Source organism: Siniperca chuatsi, linkage group LG21 (genome assembly GCF_020085105.1).
Source record: "Siniperca chuatsi isolate FFG_IHB_CAS linkage group LG21, ASM2008510v1, whole genome shotgun sequence".
Classification (NCBI taxonomy): domain Eukaryota; kingdom Metazoa; phylum Chordata; class Actinopteri; order Centrarchiformes; family Sinipercidae; genus Siniperca; species Siniperca chuatsi.
This window is the reverse complement of record NC_058062.1, coordinates 11734372-11755694: the sequence shown is the minus strand read 5'-3', so window position 1 is coordinate 11755694 and position 21323 is coordinate 11734372. Positions and strand designations below refer to the sequence as shown.

At 38.2% G+C, this 21323-nt stretch overlaps 3 protein-coding genes across 3 annotated transcripts; 1 reads left to right on the top strand and 2 right to left on the bottom strand.

The window, feature by feature from the left end:
- Positions 1-569: 569 nt before the first annotated feature.
- On the bottom strand, positions 570-9373 carry LOC122869511 (basement membrane-specific heparan sulfate proteoglycan core protein-like). The gene is made up of 19 exons (XM_044182620.1): positions 9233-9373; positions 8810-9154; positions 8669-8727; positions 8226-8570; positions 7878-8135; positions 7408-7662; positions 7011-7098; positions 6845-6899; positions 6404-6528; positions 6262-6321; positions 4556-4593; positions 4138-4482; positions 3791-4048; positions 3315-3569; positions 2991-3078; positions 2850-2904; positions 2390-2517; positions 2229-2288; positions 570-1704 (listed from the first exon to the last, which is right to left on the bottom strand). The coding sequence occupies exons 4-19, from the start codon at positions 8446-8448 to the stop codon at positions 1665-1667; spliced, it is 2331 nt and encodes a 776-aa protein (XP_044038555.1). The 5' UTR covers positions 8449-8570; positions 8669-8727; positions 8810-9154; positions 9233-9373; the 3' UTR covers positions 570-1664.
- An 810-nt stretch (positions 9374-10183) lies between these two features.
- LOC122868908 (neuropeptide B-like) lies at positions 10184-12044 on the top strand. The gene is made up of 2 exons (XM_044181334.1): positions 10184-10616; positions 11662-12044. The coding sequence occupies exons 1-2, from the start codon at positions 10359-10361 to the stop codon at positions 11788-11790; spliced, it is 387 nt and encodes a 128-aa protein (XP_044037269.1). The 5' UTR covers positions 10184-10358; the 3' UTR covers positions 11791-12044.
- Positions 12045-12404: 360 nt separating this feature from the next.
- Positions 12405-21256, bottom strand: LOC122868907 (guanine nucleotide-binding protein G(o) subunit alpha-like). Its single transcript, XM_044181333.1, has 10 exons — positions 21102-21256; positions 20320-20455; positions 20133-20224; positions 19908-20000; positions 19435-19595; positions 16516-16644; positions 14784-14913; positions 14556-14627; positions 12991-13078; positions 12405-12792 (listed from the first exon to the last, which is right to left on the bottom strand). The coding sequence occupies exons 1-10, from the start codon at positions 21138-21140 to the stop codon at positions 12602-12604; spliced, it is 1131 nt and encodes a 376-aa protein (XP_044037268.1). The 5' UTR covers positions 21141-21256; the 3' UTR covers positions 12405-12601.
- Between the last annotated feature and the right edge of the window lie 67 nt (positions 21257-21323).

Genomic DNA, 21323 nt, shown 5'->3' with positions numbered 1-21323 from the left:
CACAACCATTGAGGAGAGTAGTGTGTTACTTGTATCAGAGCAATGGAGGCTCTACACTAACTTGTCTTATAATGCTATGCTCTTACATTGTCAACAGAGGGCAGAATACCTGGATTTTGAACAAGTTTAGGTGAAAATGTGCCACAGAGTGCAGGGGCTCTGTAAGTTCTTTCTGTTCCACTAGACTTCTGCACTAAAGGATTTTACAAGTGGACGCTGTGCTCATCAGGAAAAAAACGTTACCAAAGTTATCTTGCTGAAACACCCAAGATTGGTGTTTTAGCAAGATAACTTCAGATTCCACTTTGGCTTGTCAAAGTCATTTTTAGCTGCTACGTTACCATGGTAACTTGGACTGCACTCCCAGGTCAGGAGTGTGCTACATTCAGGCTGTCAGATCCAGAGGTATTGCAACCTGTCTTCACCATGCAACTTGTATAAAATGTAAATAAAAAAGTGACACAAAATTAGAGAGTCCTGTGGCCCTTTAGCAAAAAACCTGCATGTATGAGTCAAGTTAAAAATATAACTGCACAAGTGGATATTATTGAAATAACAGTAAGAGGAGCTGTTTGCAGGGTTGTTTATTGTCTCAGATACAGAATACAAGAAGCATGTCAAAGGCATTTTGACCACTGGGCTGCAAATAAGAGCTTACACTGAATGGCAGGTAGCTTACGTAGTTACTAGTGATGAATGTTTGCATATTAAATGTGCAGGCGTATCACTGAAGCCCTGGAGGACAACCAGGCAGGTGTCATGAAAAGAAAATCTTCAAAATTTCAGTGTAATAACAAGCTGTTGTACCAATAACAACTAGACAAATGTTAATGAGAGCTGTGGGTAAAATAGTTTCATTTTCACTCTTAGTCTCTTTTTACTGTTCCGCTGTACGGTGGTTTTTGTTTTGCTCTCATTTGTCCAATATAATAATTTGTACCTCACATAAATATCTGTATTTAATTTCTTTCACATATTTTCATCTTTTACAACACTATGCAATTGTCTGTGGCCTAGGTTGGGTATATCATTTTAGTAAACTACTCTTGGGAAGCTCAGGAACTAAAGACTACAGAAAGCAAATTAACTGTCACAATGCCAAAACCACAAAACAAAAGCATCTGTGATTTGTAAAACACTGAGCACCAGAAAGCATATTCTCTTCGATGAGACGCTGCGATATTTTGGATAATTTTGATATTGATTTTGGTTCCCAGCAGACTTCACCTCCTCCTGTTAAACTGTGGGAGGCAGACTAGTGGAAGGATATCATCTGAGATGTGTCAGATTTTATGGATTCTCAGTGTGCAGCCAACACAACACATAATGGAGCTGTAGAAATTATGCATATCAAAACATTTATTCCCTGACCAGCATGTTTAACTACATTTCTCATTAGATTATAATAATAAGATAAGATAATTTCTATTAAAGTTTCTGTTGATTTATACCTTCAGCTTAAGAAAAAGACTGCAACCTTAGGTAAACATTCAATGAGATTCTGTTGAACAATGTGTTGTTTTTGTTTATATTACCACACGTTTCCTTGTTGTGTGGATTATAATATTTATCTTCACTGCAATGCATATACAGCACATTAGACAAGGATACCCTCAAAACATTATTTTTTGTACACCTTTTAGTGCAAGGCATTTGTTGTCAAATCAGGGAGGCTCAATATATGAAGGGTTCAAGACTTGGTACCTGAAAGAGGAAAAAAAAACATGTTTGCACTTAAAGTGACAGTACATATTTTTCCTCTTACCTGTAGTACTATTTATCCATCTAGATTGAGTTGCCGAGCTTTGGAGATACTGGCTGTAGAAATGTCTGCATTTTTTAAATATAATGGGACCATATGGCACTCAGCTTGCAGTGCTCAAAGCGCCAAAAAAAAAAACATTTTAACTTAACAGCAATGTCTCTTTCCTGAAATCATGACCTGGTTACTCAAGACAATCCACTGTTTTGGTGTGAGTTGCCGAGTTTGTTTCTTTGTTGTGAGCAGTTTCATGTAGGAACTATCGGTAGAAAGAAAATAGTTCCTACATGAAACTGCTCACAACAAAGAAACAAACTCGGCAACTCACACCAAAACAGTCTAGATGGATAAGTAGCACTACAGCTAAGAGGAAAACTTTTTGATTTTGGGGTGAACTGTCCATTTTAAGCTGCCTTAAGCAAACCATTACTGATGAAATGTGTAAGTTGTTGTTGTTGAGCTTTACCTGCACACTGTGCTGTAAATCACACTTTCGTCATCATTATTGGAGTCCATCTGCTGCTCCCTGCAGGTGAAACAGTTGAGTACATGTGCCTCAATGCAACATAAATTATTGTTTGAAAAACAGGTAACAATTGTAAAAAAAACAAAAAAAAAACATCTCACATGTTTGGTTTTCTCTTGGTGCGAAAGTCAACAGTTGCGTAGATGACTTCTACTGTTGTTTCCTCACTCTGATTTCCCTCTTGTGACTGGTCATTGTCAAAAACAGGCCAGTTTACATAGTCTGCATTCTGAATATAATAACACATGACGAATTAGTGTAGAACAATGTGCTCCTCTTACATTCAATTCTCCCTTTACATTTCTCTTCTAAAACACTGCCTGACCCTTTTACCCACACAACAAAAACAATTTCTGTTCTCTTATCTGATGCCCTTTGTGGTATCATAGAAATAGGACGTGGATTTAACTTGTTTCCAAGAACCTGCTTAACATGTTTGCAGACAACCTCTGTGCAACTAACAGCTTAACCTGTAATATACTGCATACAGTATATATGTCTCTCAGCAGAAACACAGAAACCATAATAAACTTTAAATAGTCAATAACATGATAGCGCCACCTGTATGTCCTCCTCACAGTCGGACTCTGGTGCTCTTGTCCTTTTTTTGTTGAGTCTGAAACACGTAAACAGACTTTGGATTATCATCACATGATCGTTGTATATGAGATATAATGGTGATACAGTGTAAATACAGCTTACCTTCTGACGGCAATGAGGGTGGACACAATCAGAAGCACAGCAACAGTAGCAATGATAAGCACATCTTTGATAAATGTTGCCCAATATTCTGTGCAACAAAGGCAGTGTGTTAGCTCAGTGAGAACACAAGACTGAAGTCCTCAAATCGAATCAAGTCAACATATGTGATACAACATCTACTTGTTCAGAAGTGATTGTTTCACTTTAACTTTTATGATCATTAAACAATGAAAGCTATAAAACTAACTTTTCAAAACAACGATCATGATTTAATCAGAGAAAGACAGTAAAGGACTAGTAAAATAAACATGTGAATCAACTTACGTTTCATCTTTAAAGTGACGACAGAGGAGTTCTGACTTCCATGTTTGTTGGTGGCACTGCATAAATACTGGCCACCATCACCAGAGAACAACACAGGCCGGTGTCCAACAGCTATAATATCATCGTCATCTATTTTAAACCAAGTATAATTCTGCACTGGGGGATTCGCATAGCTGCTGCAGATCAGGGTGATGTTGATGCCGGCGTCCACCTCCATCGATGGTCTGACAGACACTGATGTGTTCTCAGGGCCATCTGAAAGAAAACTGGAGCTGTTAACTGTTAGAGAAAACATGTGGCAAACTCTCTAATCAATTATTTTGGCGTTTGAGTGTCTGTATTGTATCAGGAGGGTCATTTACAAAGGTTTAGTGCATTCACAGACACCATACTGTAAATTCAATTTCCATTATCTAAATCATAGTTTTCATTTATTTCTCATTCTGTAAAGTGTTGATCTTGTGTCCTGTACTCACATTCAACATCAATAGTTATGACTGCTGAAGTTGTTCCTGAGTGTGTCTTTAGAGAACACGTGTAGTTTCCAGAGTTTGTGAAGGACATGTTGCTTAAATAAAGTACAGGTCCTTCATTTATGGGTTCTCCATTCTTAAACCAGGTGAGGACAGATGAAAGGTTACCGCCATCACAGCCGTTTATGCAGGTCAGACTTACGGAGTCGCCGTCCTTCGTTGTTCCGTTCCCATTGGGTTTCGTCACCAAAACGTTCAAATCTAGAAGAGCAAAGTACTGCTAAAGTATCAAACGTTGCAGGTTGAAGTGCAGAGAAGATTCATAGTTAGTTTATGAAAAGAAAACTTACCAACAACCTTTAATGTTGAGCCACGTTTACCAGTCCATTGGCCCTTTTTGGAGTTAGTTATAAATCTGAAGGTATGTGTTCCTGTATCATTATGCTCCACTTGGTGTATTTTTAAAGAACAATTGTGTTGTTTGTCACCAATATACTGAAATCTTGTGGAGATCACATCGCTCTCAAATAGGAAGGGACCCTTAAAACTATTATACCTATTATGACCCCACATGACTTTCTTCACACTCAGGTTGTCAGGATAGTAAAACAAACAAGGAATGACAACAGATGAGCCTTTCACTGCACAGATACGTTGCTGTTGATATTCCACTTTCCACTGACTGCAAAGAGCACCTGAAACAAATGTATTGATGTATATATTATTTCATCCTCTTAATGTTAAATGAGACTTAAATGTTGTACTTACCAGCCAGAAACAGTAGCATAAGTGTCCGTGTCAGGTTCCTGTGTTCAACACACATGTTGAAACTCTTTCCAATTATTTTCAAGTAATCGTAAAGCTCCTATTTGATCTTTAAGGTTTTTGCAAAAATATCTACAGGCTACTTTGATTGTTTTCTACTCAAAATACAGAGTTAGGAGAGAGCGTCTTCTCTCTTCTCCCTCTACTTAGTAAAGCTTCCTGTAATGTAAAGTTTTGGATCGTTCTCAGCCCCTGAAATCAGGTCAGACACACCACAGACTGAATGCACGGCTTATATTTTAACCTGAGTGGTATACATATGAAACCAGGCCCTGCAGAGAGGAAATATCTCATGCACTAATGATGTTGCTTTCTTGTGGGCAAAGAACATTCAGAGGTGTGACATTGTGATTATATTTTTTGACACAATTAGACAATACTTACCAAGTGTTACTGTACAATGTGGAGTAATGATTATTCAAATTGTTTGAGCATAGTTTAGCCTATTTATGTTTAATTCATTGTCCATGTTTACTTTTGGTAACTTGGCACTTAAATGAAAATTGTAATATCCTCATACAATATGTGATCTATTGTTGAACGTGTACATTTTCTATACTGTACCAGTACAAAACATCAGCTATTAAAGGGAACTTCACTAATTTTACACAACAAAGTCGGTTCAGTGGTCTTGGGGAGGAGCTGGAGTTGGGGGGGAGTTAGAAATAAATGAGCTCACCAGACCTCTGTAGCCCGCTCCTCATCTCTGCTTGAGGCTAGCATAACACACCTGAATCGCTGATCGCACTGTCGGTGGTCAAGTTGCATTGTGGGTAATGTAGGCGCCAGGTTTTACAAGGAAGAAGAATGAGTAGAATAAAAAAATATGATATCTCTGGTTCTGCTGCAACAATTTAGATTTTTTTTTTTTACCATCCATCGTGAGTCAGACAGACTGTGTTATAAGTGTGCAATGCTAAATTAGTGCAGTTCTCTTTTAATTATATTAAGGCAGATTACTAGAAACAAGTGAAATCACCTCATTCTCTTCATTTTGTTGAAGAACATTTAAGGTTTTAAACATCACGCAGTTTTTGCAGTGAAAACTTGCGTGCATTGCTATGTGGTATGTGTTATGTATAGGCTATACATATGTGTTGGGTGGACCTGGTGAGTTTATCACCTTTGGTATTTTGACACACAGTTGCATCAATAAAAAGAAAGACCACTGAACAGCTGTGAGCAAATTCCTTTACTCCTTCACTGTACAATGTTTTTGTTTTGCTCTCATTTGTCTAATATAATAGTTTGTATCTCACATAACTGTCTGTATTTTATTTATTTAACATATTTCCAGTTTTTACAGACTGTTCAACCCGTTTCAGTTGCCAGTAGCATAAGTTTAGACTTGGGATCATAATTTTAGACAACACTTGAGAAGCTCAGGAACTAAAGACTACAGAAAGCAAATCCACTTTCTCAGCGTCAAAATCACAAAAAATGTACACGGTACACATTGGACACGGATACCCTCAAAACATTATGTCTGTACACCTATTACTGCAAATGACGTGTTTGTCGTCAAATCAGGGAGGCTCAATGTATGAAGGGTTCAACAGTTGGTTCCTGAAAAAGAGAATAAAAAAGATTGCACTTAAGCTGTTTTATGTAAATAATCATTCATTAAATGTGTGTTTCCTGAGCTTTACCTGCACACTGTGCTGTAAATCACATCTTCATCTTTATGGGAGTCCATCTGCTGCTCCCTGCTGGTGATACATTCAATCAGTACGTGTTTCTCCAATGCAACAAATGGGGAAAAAATGGATAATAATTGTAAAAACATCTCACATGTTTGACTTTTTGTTGTTGAAGTATACAGTTGCATAGATGAGTTCTGTTGTTCCTCCCTCACACTGATTTCCCTCTTGTGATTGGTTATTGTCACAGATGAGCCAGTTGACATAGTCTGCATTCTGCACATAATCATAAAGAAATAACGCATGGTTAATTAGTGCAAAACAATGTCCTCATTTCACCCACACAACAAAAACAAAATCTGTGTTCTCTTATCTGATGCACCTCACGGTACCTGCCATTCAGCAGAGACTTAGGATGTGGGTTTGACTTGCCTTTAACCTGCTTAATTCAGTTGCAGACAACCTCCGTGCAACCGAAAGCCCTAATTGTGATATAGACTAGAGTGTACTGTACATAATGTATGCCACGGAAAAGTCAGACTGCAATAGAATGTGGCAGAGTGAGCTAAACTGCCAGCAATAACAGAGTCACCTGTTTGTCTTCCTCACAGTCTGTCTTTGGTGCCCATGTCTTTTTTTTGTTGAGTCTGAAACAGAATCATGATTATTGCTATTAGACATAATCAAGGATCTTATTACATTGCCGTCAGATTAACTAGAGGGGCACATGTCTTAAAGGAGCTATAAATGCAGCTTACCTTCTGAAGGCAATAATAGTGGTCCCAATCAGAAGCACAGCAACAGTAGGAACAATAAGTACATCTCTGGTAAATGTTGCCCAATATGCTGTGAAACCAAGGCAGTGTGTTACTGTAGCCCTGTGAGAGCAACTGTTTTAGTGCCTCATTTTTTAAATCAATCTCAAAACATGTGACACATTATTTACAAAAGCAACTGATTCAATTAACCCTAATGTTGTGTTTGGGGACCTATTTATAACTGTTTGTAAGAGGTCCAACTTACTATAACATATTGTACATTTCTTTTTCTGTAAATGACTTTTTGTCAAACAAAAGAAATATATATTTGATATATATTTGTTCATGCATGAAATATGTATTTGTTCATGCATATCAACCTTATTAACCTACTTACGTTTCATCTTTAAAGTGACGACAGAGGAGTTCTGACTTCCATGTTTGTTGGTGGCACTGCATAAATACTGGCCACCATCACCAGAGAACAACACAGGCTGGTGTCCAACAGCTATAATATCATCGTCATCTATTTTAAACCAAGTATAATTCTGCACTGGGGGATTCGCATAGCTGCTGCAGATCAGGGTGATGTTGATGCCGGCGTCCACCTCCATCGATGGTCTGACAGACACTGATGTGTTCTCAGGGCCATCTGAAAGAAAACTGGAGCTGTTAACTGTTAGAGAAAACATGTGGCAAACTCTCTAATCAATTATTTTGGCGTTTGAGTGTCTGTATTGTATCAGGAGGGTCATTTACAAAGGTTTAGTGCATTCACAGACACCATACTGTAAATTCAATTTCCATTATCTAAATCATAGTTTTCATTTATTTCTCATTCTGTAAAGTGTTGTGTCCTGTACTCACATTCAACATCAATAGTTATGACTGCTGAAGTTGTTCCTGAGTGTGTCTTTAGAGAACACGTGTAGTTTCCAGAGTTTGTGAAGGACATGTTGCTTAAATAAAGTACAGGTCCTTCATTTATGGGTTCTCCATTCTTAAACCAGGTGAGGACAGATGAAAGGTTACCGCCATCACAGCCGTTTATGCAGGTCAGACTTACGGAGTCGCCGTCCTTCGTTGTTCCGTTCCCATTGGGTTTCGTCACCAAAACGTTCAAATCTAGAAGAGCAAAGTACTGCTAAAGTATCAAACGTTGCAGGTTGAAGTGCAGAGAAGATTCATAGTTAGTTTATGAAAAAGAAAACTTACCAACAACCTTTAATGTTGAGCCACGTTTACCAGTCCATTGGCCCTTTTTGGAGTTAGTTATAAATCTGAAGGTATGTGTTCCTGTATCATTATGCTCCACTTGGTGTATTTTTAAAGAACAATTGTGTTGTTTGTCACCAATATACTGAAATCTTGTGGAGATCACATCGCTCTCAAATAGGAAGGGACCCTTAAAACTATTATACCTATTATGACCCCACATGACTTTCTTCACACTCAGGTTGTCAGGATAGTAAAACAAACAAGGAATGACAACAGATGAGCCTTTCACTGCACAGATACGTTGCTGTTGATATTCCACTTTCCACTGACTGCAAAGAGCACCTGAAACAAATGTATTGATGTATATATTATTTCATCCTCTTAATGTTAAATGAGACTTAAATGTTGCCATCACAGCCGTTTATGCAGGTCAAACTTACGGAGTCGCCGTCCTTCGTTGTTCCGTTCCCATTGGGTTTCGTCACCAAAACGTTCAAATCTAGAAGAGCAAAGTACTGCTAAAGTATCAAACGTTGCAGGTTGAAAGTTGATGTTTATAAAAAACTACGAAAAATACTTACCAACAACCTTTAATGTTGGGCTAACATTACCAGGCCATCTGCGTTATTTGATGTTAAATTTGACACTGTATTTTCCTGTATCATTATGCTCCACTTGGTGTATTTTTAAAGAACAATTGTGATGTCTGTCGCCAATATACTGAAATCTTGTGGTGACTTTTCTTGAATTGCTGTCAGAAATGAAACGACCCTTGAAATAACGAGACTTTACAAGACCCCACATGACTCTCTTCACTCTCAGGTTGTCAGGATAGTAAAATGAACAAGGAATGACAACAGATGAGCCTTTCACTGCACAGATATGTTGCTGCTGATATTCCACTTTCCACATATTTCAGAGTACACCTGAAAGAGATAGATTCACTCATATCCTTTATGATTATAACATTTGAATTAAACATTAAATGGGATTTAAGTACTTACCAGCCAGAAACAGTGGCATCAGTGTCCATGTCAAGTTTATGGGTTCATTGAACATGTTTCCAGTTACAATCCAGTCAAATCATCAAGGTTGTAAAAGATTCTAAAATGATTGTAGAAATGTTGGTTTTCTACTCAAAATACACAGTGAACGTGTTTTTTCTTTTCTTTATCTGCTTCTTAAGTTTTTAGGTCATCCTAACAAAGAGTTCTCAGCCCTTGAAAACAGGTCACATATACCAGAGAGGCAGTGGAACGAACAGTATGAAACCAGCCCCTCTATGGAAAAAACCTATGTCCTGTGCACATGCCTGGCAGCATGATGGGGCTTTGTTGTGGTCAAAGCACAGTCAGATCAGAGTTAGACAATGTACCAACCAAGTGTTACCATTACTGCTGAATGTGGGTTTGAGGGTTTTGTATGTTTGTTTAATTTATTCATCATTTTGTACTTTTGATAGTTGATGGTGACAAACTGGCAAGAAAAGAAAAGTTTAACTGGTGAATGTGAAATGTTCTCTTCGCCTGCCAGCTCTTCACTGCACCAAACACTGATCTAAGAAAAGCTGATGCAATCACTGTGCAAAATCATTTAAATGACTAAATAAAAAAGGATAGGAGCTTGTCTTATTTATTATTTCACTTGCCTCTCAACAACACTGCAACATGCACTGTAACATTGTCTGCATGAGGCACTTCTGCACACATTTTGGGAGTACTTTCACATGTTTGAACGCCACAATATTCATTCTACAAATCTCTATGAATCTTAAAAACTGCTAAAAAGTTTACTAACTTAATTTTATAAGTCCAATTATATCAGTTACCCTAAATTCCTTGCAAAACATGCATGAAGACTTAAAGACTTTCACTGGAATATTTCACAATTGCTTTTGGAAAAATAAGATTTTATGACAGAATATGATGCCGTTTTATGTCAAACGTTGAGGATAGACACATCTCCAAAAAAGTTCGCCAGGAGGAGTGGATTTCTCTGAAGTGCGTGTGAATCGCCCACTCCGTTGACGAAAATGCGGGGACGGTCACGGGGTCCATATAAGTAGACTCTAACGACGAGGAGCCCAGTCGCTTAAATTAGAGGTACGCAGGACCAAGCCAAGTTCTCGACATGGAGATGCTCGCCAAACTCGTGTTCCCCATCGTGATCATCTCCGTGCTGGTCGCTTGCAGTCCGACGGAGGCATGGTACAAGCAGGTGGCCGGTCCAAGCTACTATTCGGTGGGCAGGGCGTCCGGCTTGCTGTCCGGTATCCGGAGGTCACCGTACGTCCGGAGAGCCGAGCCGCACCCGTCAGACAGCGGAGAGTCTGCGACCAACAGCGTGTTTTCTGAATTAACTCGTCAAAACTTCATCCTGAAGACGATGGTCAGTGCTCATCGATTTCATCAAGGCATTATGGTTTGGATGGGATTCACATTACGCATTACGCATGAGCGCAAAAAATATATTATCCACATTTAAAATCTGTTCCATTGCTAAAACAGATTGTACCAGCATTTCAGAAGACAGTGTTTGCACAATTGTACTCAATAGTGAATTTAATATGAGCTCCGGCTGTAGTTTGTAGTACTCTTAACGTCTGGCTACATTTTTGCAGTGAAATCCCTCTTTATAGAAATCCTCTTCCCCTGGACTCATGGTCACTTCAGTCAGGAAGGAACTGTCCAGTCAGCACCAATGAAACTATGCGCTACAATAAATTGTAAAGCCGTATTTCTAACAGCAAAAGGGTCTTGGGATTCTTATTTCTACACTGTACAAGATAATATTCAGGTGATTTGCTTAAGTAGCCACAACACAATAAATCCACTTAGTTATAAGTAAAAGTTTTACATTAAAAATTAGTAGCAAAATGTACTTAACGTACCAAGTTCTCATTATGCAGCAGAGTCAGAATCAGAAATTCTATTATGTGCTATGTTCGTGGATTCTTACTGATACACATAAGTGAAGCATTTTTAATGTAGCTGGTGTAGGTCGAGCTAATCATAATTACATTATATACTTCTGGGGCAGTTTAATCTGTAATAATGCATCCCATTTTATAAACTGGCTTCATGTTCTGTATATATGTATATATGTAAAAGCTTAATCTGCCAAGTTACTAGTAAGTGTCACAAATGTAGTCAAGTAGCCTACAAAGTGAAGTATTTCCCTCTGAAATGTAGTAGAGAATAAAGTTGCATAAAATGGAAACACTACAGTATTTGAGTAAAAGTACTTAGTCGTCATTATGGTGTTATAGGAGATACACAACTATTGAGATGAGGTCCATATAAACTCACTATTGATTAGTGTAATTCTCTGCAGGAATATTTGTTGATGCAAGTGTACAGAATTTTAAAAGGTCAAGTTTTTTTTAAGCACCCTTTAAAGTAACACCATCATTCTTCTGTTTGTCTCCCAACAGCCTGTCTGTATCAAAGATATTACACCAAACCTGCAGAGCTGTGAACTCCTCCAGGAACTCAAGAGTTCATTTAAGTGCAAAGCGGAGGTCTTCCTCTCTCTGGACTCCTCAGATTGTGCAGGAGACTGAGCAGTAAAGCCGGCAACTGGGCTGGATGATGAAGCCTGCTTCTTGAAGGCGTGACATTTAAAAACTGTACATTTCTCTAATTTCAAATTTAACACTGGTGTTGCACTAGATGGAAGATATGCCACTTTTAATTTACCATTTCACAAATTTATTTATAGATATGATAAACCTGTCTTAAAAACTTAAGCTGTAAAAGTAATGTATTAATGTACATATTTGATCTGAGTTTTCATTAATAAATGACTCATATTGCAGCCACTTGTTGAAATTACTGAACGTAAAACCCATTACAGTGTAATCTCATCTTCACTGGAGATAACTAAAATCACTTGCTGCTTTTTTCATATACACATAACAATTAATTACCAATATGATGCGTTATGGGTGATTCAGAAACATTAAGTGTGTCAAAACAAGATTTAAACTACTGAATAAAATGTGTGCATTTTTCCAAGTTATAGTTAACATTCATGTATTAAAAAACAGCTCACTGATACCAGGATAACTAGTGAACATGGGGAGGTTTTATTCTGGAGAAATAAATCTTGCATGGATAACTGTTCTTTCAAGCAGAAGAGATATATTAAATAAACAGAATTAAAAAGGACTAGGCATGCAAATCAATAAATATTTTATTTCAAATGTTTTAAAATAAATTGGCAAGAACCTTAAAGAACCTTATTATTAGCTGCTTAAATAAAGTTATTTAAAATGGAAAAAAACATTTGCCCACAGGAAAACAACTGTGATAAAATTTAAATATCAGTGCAGAATGACTAAAAACACAATCTCAACAGCCTTGCTGAGACTTTTACAGCAGCTGGACAGTTGCTAGGTTCTCCTTGATAATCTGATCCATGACCACGTCGAAGACCACCTGTATGTTAGTGGTGTCTGTGGCAGTGGTGAAGTGGTGGTACACGGGCTTGTCAGGACTGCTGTTACATGATGAGAACATGGCAGTGATGTGGTGGGCTGCAGCATCCACGTCACCATCTGCTCCTGGATGGGGACGAAAGAAGAAAAATGACAAATCTGAAGACATTCGACTGAGTTCAGTAATGTGAGGAATCGGTTTCACTATGTATGAAATATGTATGACCATGATCTGGCCAGAGTGAATGATATAGATAACTGGCATCATACACACATATTTACACAAGAAAATGTAATGAAGAAAATCATTTCTCTCCAATGTACCTTTATAACTAGAAAGGTAAAATCTCAAGTGTCTTCCAGAAAGTAGGATCTTCTCCCGGAAAAGGTCAGTTTTGTTCATGAGCAGAATCTGTAGGAGAGAGCGATGGCACCAGAATTGTGAATTAAAAAATAAATAAATAAATCAAGTGACAATATTCAAATAACACTCCAGTTGATGCCTTTCAGTGCAGTTTCTCACAACATGAATCATGGGTCTAAAATGTATCACATTCACAACACTTAAGTATCTGTAGAAACACAAAGCTCTGTCAAGTGCTCCATCTACCTGAGGCCCAAAGTATTTTAAGTCACCATTTGCCTTGTAACACCAGTAGTATTGTGACATTCTGTTTCACAAACATTATATATTGAAGTTCGAAAGTATGAAATGACAGCATCAGCCTCATGAGTAAATCATCATCTCCATACTGCTGTGTATAAACACAGACCTAACATCCTCTGTAATGAAGACATTACGGATCTCTCCACTCACAAGGGACACCATACAGCAAGTATCCTGCTCTGAAGGGAGCCATCGACTAAACTGCCTCCAGAGCCAAAACACACCGTTACACTGCATGTTTATCAGACTAGTGCCAATAGTGTGTAGTTTTAATCATGGCCTAAAGCACTGAAAGGTGGAGTCAACATTAGTGTATTAAAAACACTATTTTAAAGTCCCCTAATGGCTTAATGATCCCATTTGCTGAGGTTTTACAGAAAAGGAATCACAACCTTTAAAAAATAAATAAATCCACTACAATTTTTTTGTGCAGTCAGTCAACTAGCACTGCTTCAGGTAAAAGAAACAGAAAGAAGTTATTGATTGATTATGGCTTCTATGCTGGTTGAGAGTAACATCTGCGAATACTTTCCAGTAGCCCTGCCTCGAATGCACCAGTTTAGACCCTGGTTCACATGCTAGGTAGAATTTCGAGGCATTGCCAGGCAATTTGCACCTCTATCATATTATTCCACCTCTATAGAATCTCTTCAAAATGCTAATGGAAAAACAATTGGCTGCCCAGTATTTAAAACACAATCAACATTTTAAAAAATGATGCAAGAGGAAATGGCTGTAAAGACAACCCTCACCCCCAAATGGCTTCAGTTAATCTAGTGCAGATATAAATGCTAGTGACCAACAAGTGCATCATTCATGCCCATGTAAATATCCCCACAAACTCACAATATGAAAGAAATCAAAACAAACTAATTACACTGAGTGTTAAACAGTGCTTGCAGCCAACTTACTAAAACAGAAATCACCTGCCCTAAATCTCAATTAGACTTTGTATGCTAATTATGTATGTCAGACGCAATCACAGCCAGTTTGTGTCCTTTCTGCTCAGCATGAATGATTACCAAAAAAAGCCACTCAGCGCTTTAGTCACCTCCACACATTTAGATGAGCTTTAAAACAGACATGGCAGACAGTTTGTGCAATACAACACACAGGCAGAGGCCATAAAAAACAAAACTCTAAAGTGATGCCATATTGTATTCTAAGCACATTCATATTCATCTTTAAGAAAGCCATCTAAAATAAGTGCAAATAAACTTACCAGTGAGGTAGTCCTAAAGACTGTGTTGGTGCAGATGGAAGTAAAGAGTTCAAGACTTTCCTGCAGCCGATTCTAAAGGTGGGGGGGGGAAAAATGGAAAAAAAATTAAGAGAGAATAGATGTAGTTTGCACTAAATTCAGCAAAACTCATGTCTATTCTGCCAAGTAAGAAAATAAATGGCACACATTTCATTTATGTGATTACAATCTGTCTTTTTCATAACATACCCATGAAGGGTCCTCCATCAGTGTCATATCATAGCTGCTGAGGGCCACAACAAACAACACGGCCCGAATACCATCAAAACAGCTGAGCCACTTCCTCCTCTCAGTCCGCTGGCCCCCGACATCATACAACCTGTCAAAAAGCACAACAAAATCCATTCATGCTTTATTCACCCAATGAGTTGCTTACAACTGATCACATACAATAAGTGCAAGGAGAGAAAAAAAAAAAATATGATTCAGTGCGCATGATCTTCATGTTTTATAGCTTAAATCCATCTATAAGACATGACGCTACTCTCGGGAAAAGTCATCAGTTAAGGCCTTTTTGTTAAATAAACTATAGATAAACTGTCTTCTCAGGCAATGCAGCAATATCCTTGATATTATGGAATAGCACTACATTAAAAGATTCAAACCAAATTTCAAATATTGGGGCAATCCATTTCAAAATATGATCTGGAACTAAGTGAAGACGAGGGTCTTTGTGACACAGGTAATGAGTTCCCATTTGGGCCCGACAGTCTCCAGGTGCATGATTGCAGTACTCATGTCAGACGCAATGAAGCGTTTATCCCCTGGGTCAAGAGTCAGTTTTAACAAACTGGTGGACAATAAGCATTAACTGTGGCATTTGACAGCTGTAGCTTCAATGCTGCAGAAAAGAAAATCATCCCTCGTGACCGCAAGAAGGCTTTTATGGTTTTTCAGATTTAGTGGCAGAGCAAGATCAGATCTGTAAACTGATACAACTTGCAAAACTTGAGAAAATAATGTCATTTAGCAGAATCAGCCCAAGAGATATGAGACCGACTCACTCTGAAGCAGTTTTAGCCATGTTTATCTGCGTTATGCAAAAGCTGAGAAACTACACCTTTTAACAACTCCAAAGCCATCTTATTTACATGCTGTGCCTCGTTACCAAGCAACCGAATCACCAACACATCCAAACATCCCCATTGTGCTCACGACACGCTTGTGCATCTTTATGCACACGCTGGTAGAACACGTAACAGAAGCAATGCGGCAAACCCTCATCAAAGCATTGCTCTACAGTGCAACTAGTTGTCAAAAAACCTTTAAAACTAACAAGGCATCCCAGGTACAAGTCTGTTAAACCACCAACAACAATTTTAGTTGTTACGTATCTCCACACATACAGTTTCTTTATGTATCTACAGGTACATAACGAAACACATTTATTACGTACCATATAGCCTACAGTCTGTATCTCGCAGTTTTGTCTGTAACTGCATGCTTGTGGTTTTAGTGTCTGTCTCTACTACTGCGGTGTGTGTGTGTATGCAGTGATGTCTATATCCCCCTGGTCGCATTAAATGTTGCTTTCAGGTTTAATATCCAGTTTATAATCAAGATCTCTTCATTAGAATTTTTGTTTCAAGGGAATATGACACTTCACGGTGCTGTAACATCAATAGCATGACTGTTCATGTAAAGGTATAAGATGCAATGAGTTCAGTTGTCCCTTGAAAGTGAAGGAAGGTGAAATATTGTTTTAATATTTACCGTGTATATTCAGGAATTCAATTGTCCCTCTAATAAAAAATGAATAATATGGATTTTCAGGTTGCTTTGGAGTGGAGTTGCAGTGAGCCCAATGTGAATCATTAAAGCCTTTACCTTTATGAACTCAATATACAGCATTATGTCGGCAAGGCACTATATCATGTTGCAACCACCGCTGAATTAGCACTGCCCGTTTAATAAGTCTTACCGAAAGATCATTTCATTAAATTGAAACTGCGTCTCAAGGATTCCACAGGTCCTCACTCTCACTCTCAGAACATCTGTCTCGGTGGGAACGTATTTGGGAGCGATGATTCGACTCATGTTCTCAAAGAAACTGGAGAGGGAATAGGAAAAGAACAAGAAACATCACTAACTGATGCGACTAACATTTCAAAAAGTAAAATTGTGAGCAGATATACATCCAGTGTTTGCTTTTGTCAGTTCAAGTTCTTGCCAATCAAGACATCTTTGGGCTTTTTAAAATGGAAGTTGTGACGTGATCTTTTAGGCTTTATGATACAGATTAATGAAATTTGATCTTTTTAAAATGGCAGTAAAACTTAATTTCTCACTGGCACGACCAAGTTTCTGTTGCATTCAGGCAATTACTCAGCTATGTCGTCTACACCCAGTTACCAGTTTATTAGGTACACTCAGCGCCGCCGCTCCCACCACGCGCATCACGCACTGTGCGTAGGGCACCAAGTGCTGAGGGGGCACCAAAAATAGCCTAATGAAATTTTTTTTTAAATGCCGGTATTATTTCATTAGCCTATAGAAATATTAGGCACATTTTAGCTATGTATATGTAACAAAAAAGGGGGAACAAGAAAGATATTTAATAATTGCTGTAGTCTAGTGTCCCCCCCCCCGCGCCGGATGGTCCGTTCCGGTTGTTCGCGCGGGCGAATAATAAAAGAATTATGCTTAGGGCACCAAAATGGCTAGCAGCGGCACTGGGTACACTGATCTAAAACAAATGCTTTCTAATACAAGGGTATAATGTTTTATGTTAACTTTATGTTGAAACTGATTTAGAGGTGTTGATTCAACTTTATGGTCATTTTAGAGGCTGTAAGCTGTGGTTCATTTTAAAAACAAAAATTGATTGATCTCATGACAAATCATTTCTTTGTAATTCTACCTGCTGATTTCCATTTCAAGATTTTCCATCTCTCAACAGCAGTGACTTCAAAATCAATAAGGCTAGTGTTGATTATAATGTATTTGTAAAACACAGGTTACATGAATAGTTAACTTCCTGTAACTGCACATTTTTTAAGCAACATTAACAGTTCAGTTCATGCCAAAGCTAATGTCCGAGAAGTCATTTTACACGTTGAGGTGCCTTCAGGTTCAAGTGTGTCACGACTCAGTCTAATCCAATATTTCTGGAGGAAGAAATCAATGTGGGGTCCAGCTGAGTGAGAACACTGTAAGAGAGCTAGCTGAGTTTCAATATCATCCTCCAGCTCCCAACCTTATCGAGTTCCGATAATGAAGCTGTCACATCTTCATCTTTCTCAGTCTGGCCAGTTGAGTACATTTTAGCTTGGCAGGCCGCCTCCCTGTTCCCTCAGAGATAAGGACTCCTACTCAGTTCCTTTAAAAAGATAAAACTTACTGGGGGAAAAAAATCCACCTTCACATTAAAGACTACATGCAACAGCCAACACTGGTCACAATAGATCATTTTGTATTGTTTGTACGTGAATTAAAGCAGTGGCTAAATCGCAAACACCAAAGGCATCTTAATATGAGCAACGCAAGTAGGTCATTCAATCAGTCCAACTAGCAGCAGATAGCTTTAAAAGAAGTCTCATCATGTTCAAGTTCAGAGTGTTATTTTGTGATACCTACTTCCTAATTAATGTGCCAATTTCCATGTTGGAGTTGGAATCATTGGAAATTTACATTTCCCAGAATGCCTCTAAAAAAATAAAAAACCCAAGGACCATGCACTGAGCTTTATATTTGAGAAAAACTGGGAGCCACACCTCTTATTGCACACACTCTTGTTGATTGTGCTGCATTATAAACACTAGTCAATTTTTATTTTATATATCTTATAATACTTTAAACTTGTATTCCACTACATTTATCTGACAGCTATATATATTTTACTTGAGTACAAAATGTTTTAAAAGTTATTTAAAAAGAATTGTAACATGTGTTAAGGGTTTTTTTTAAATAATTACACTGCTTAGTTGGCATGAAACTAAGAGTGCAAAACAATAATGCCATTTAGCAAAATGTATTCCACACTTCACACAGTTAACAATCCCCACTTCAGCTGATGATACAACACACACTCAACAAATGAACTATGTAGAGTAGTGCGTTAGGATTTCATGACGCTGTACAGGCTGCTTTTTTTGATAAACAATTGAAAGGGCACAACTGCTGAAGGACAGCGATTGGAAATAAAAAAAAAAAAAAAAAAAACAGTTCTGCCCACATAACTATAAAATGTCCCACATAAAGATGTGGGGAAAAACACACTGTCTGTATTCCTATAACTTCTGCTTCATAATACATGGACATCATTTGCAGTGAGATGTATTGTGGTAAAATACAGTTAAATCAAAAGCTTCAAGTTAAAAGTTAATGAGAGTCAACAAATCCTCTACTGTAATTCCCCCTAACCACAGCTTTATATGTATAATCAGAAGCACAAATACTTTATTGATCCCTGAGGGGAAACTCTTTTGTTACAGCTGCTCACTGTCACATCAATGCACACTTGAGAATAGAAGGAAAAGAAGAAGTACTAAGCAAATCAAAATATAATACACTATAATACAGGCAACATAAATAATGCTGTTTGACTTCTTAATCATTAACCAAGAAAACTGACTCTTTAATCATGTCTGTTTCATCTGCTCCACCCTAATTCCCACCTTCCTGGATATCTGCAAACAGTGCTTTTTAATTGGCCCAAAGTAAATGTCACAGGAATAATTTCCTTAAAATTAGTTATTCTCAGCATTTGCTTTACTGTTGCTCTGTATTGATGAGATGTGACGGCACGCTTCTTACTGGGCAATTTCCCTTGACATTTCCACCGTCAGTCATAATTGGGCAGCATTGTGCAACACAGATCACTCGAGGTCATTCTACTCACTACAGTGCAGAGTCATTCAGCTCAAACTCATAACCTCTGGCCGCAGCTGCTCGCACCCCTTGGTCGGCCCAAAGTGCACAGAAAGCATGAGCCACAAAAGGAAGCAGCTCGTGGTCATCCCCCAAACACTGACTACAGGACAGGATGGAGCGGGCATGGATCTACAGTAAATGGGACAAAATATCAGAATAAATTAAGTGAGAGTAAAAGTGATGTTTTGTAATGCACTGCAGATTGTGCTGCCTGCAGATACAAATGGATACATGTTGTGCCTTGCAGCCTCAGAATTTATAATGGTCACCAATCTCTATCAATCATCTCTACTGACGACATGTGTCATATACAGATGAAGACTGACATCTAGTGTGATAAAGAGGGACTGCAATGAAAAGCGGGCTACCAAGATAAAAGTGATTTGATGAAACTTGATCTAAAAAACTGTCTCGACAGGCATCTGTATCATCTCTCCTCACCCTGTTCTTCTTGTTAGCAAGGTTAATCCTCAGCATGCCCATTCCTCGAAGAACAAACTTCAAAGAGGTCAGCAAGTTGTCTAGTACTGCAGGCTGCGGAGGGAATGACAGTCGACATTTTGTCATTTAACTGATGCTGCTGTCGGTGATGCTGAAAGTTGTTTTCGGCTCAGGCAGCTTTAATATTTCAGGGGTGAAAACAAATGCTTCACAGCTGTCCAATACCTTGAAAGTGATGAGCTCCTGTTTGGAGAAGCCGTGACTGTGGATTATCTTAATCTGTTTGATCAGAGTGCTCTTTCCACTCTCTGCAGCTCCTGACACACAAGCCAGAGAAATGTTTTCACTCCAAAATGTCAATACTTCAGTGAAACCTGATAAAAGGCACTTATATTACTGTAGTTTAATTTACCAAGCAGGAGGATTTTCACCACATTTATTTCAGTCCTGGCATGTTCACAAAGGTCTTGCTCTATTTTAGAGCTCTGGAGTTTCGCCTTTTTACCCTCTTCTGTGATATCCTGGTGTAGGCACATTCCCATGCAGATCTAAGGAAGAATCCATAGTTTTCAACTTGAATGCTTTGAGTCTATAGTAGAGCACTGACTGCAAAAAAACTGAATATTCCTATATAGCCAATAATATTTCACTGATGGGATGTGTTTTATTAAATGTTTTAGAATACAAAATTGACTAGAAATTCATTTACAGATGACAGTCCTCTAACATAAACAAAACACATTTCCCTTAGCACTGAGAAACTATTTTCAGCACTCACAGAAGGGTAATTTACTTTTAATTAATTCAATTTTAATTTTTTTAGTTTGTTTATATTTTGACTATCTGAAGTACCTTACAAATAGCCAAGGGTCTGTTTTTCTCCCATAATGGTAGACTAATTATCTTAATTCTGCTCATTTTTGTGAAAAATGTCCATCACATGAAATGACTTGAAAAAACTCACAAAACTCTAAAGCATTCATTTACATGAAGAGAGAGAAGAAGAAACCTTGTTAAATGTTTTTCCTTTTCACTCTCACTGACTGAGTAGCAACCTATAGGATTATAATCCATAAATCTATTTGGACAAAATGTTGAATATTTAGAGGCACCTCTCATACTTTGGTTATGGTGTTATCAGAAGCAAAACATTCTCATTTTCAGATGAGTTGAACAACTCAATGAATGTACTACCTGCAGTGGGGCTGGCAGTATATTAAGACAGCAAAACATCACACAGCCTCTGCTCCGCGCGCCGGTGTCGTTCGACCCCAAACTGCCAACAAACAGCGTCAGCAAGAAACGGAACAGCTAATTAGCTTAATTAGGGCCACGTGTGCACGGCCTCCCTTTCAAACTAACACCAGCGCGGCTGTCAAGCCACTTTGTTGGTTAAGGACACGTCACTCAGTCGAT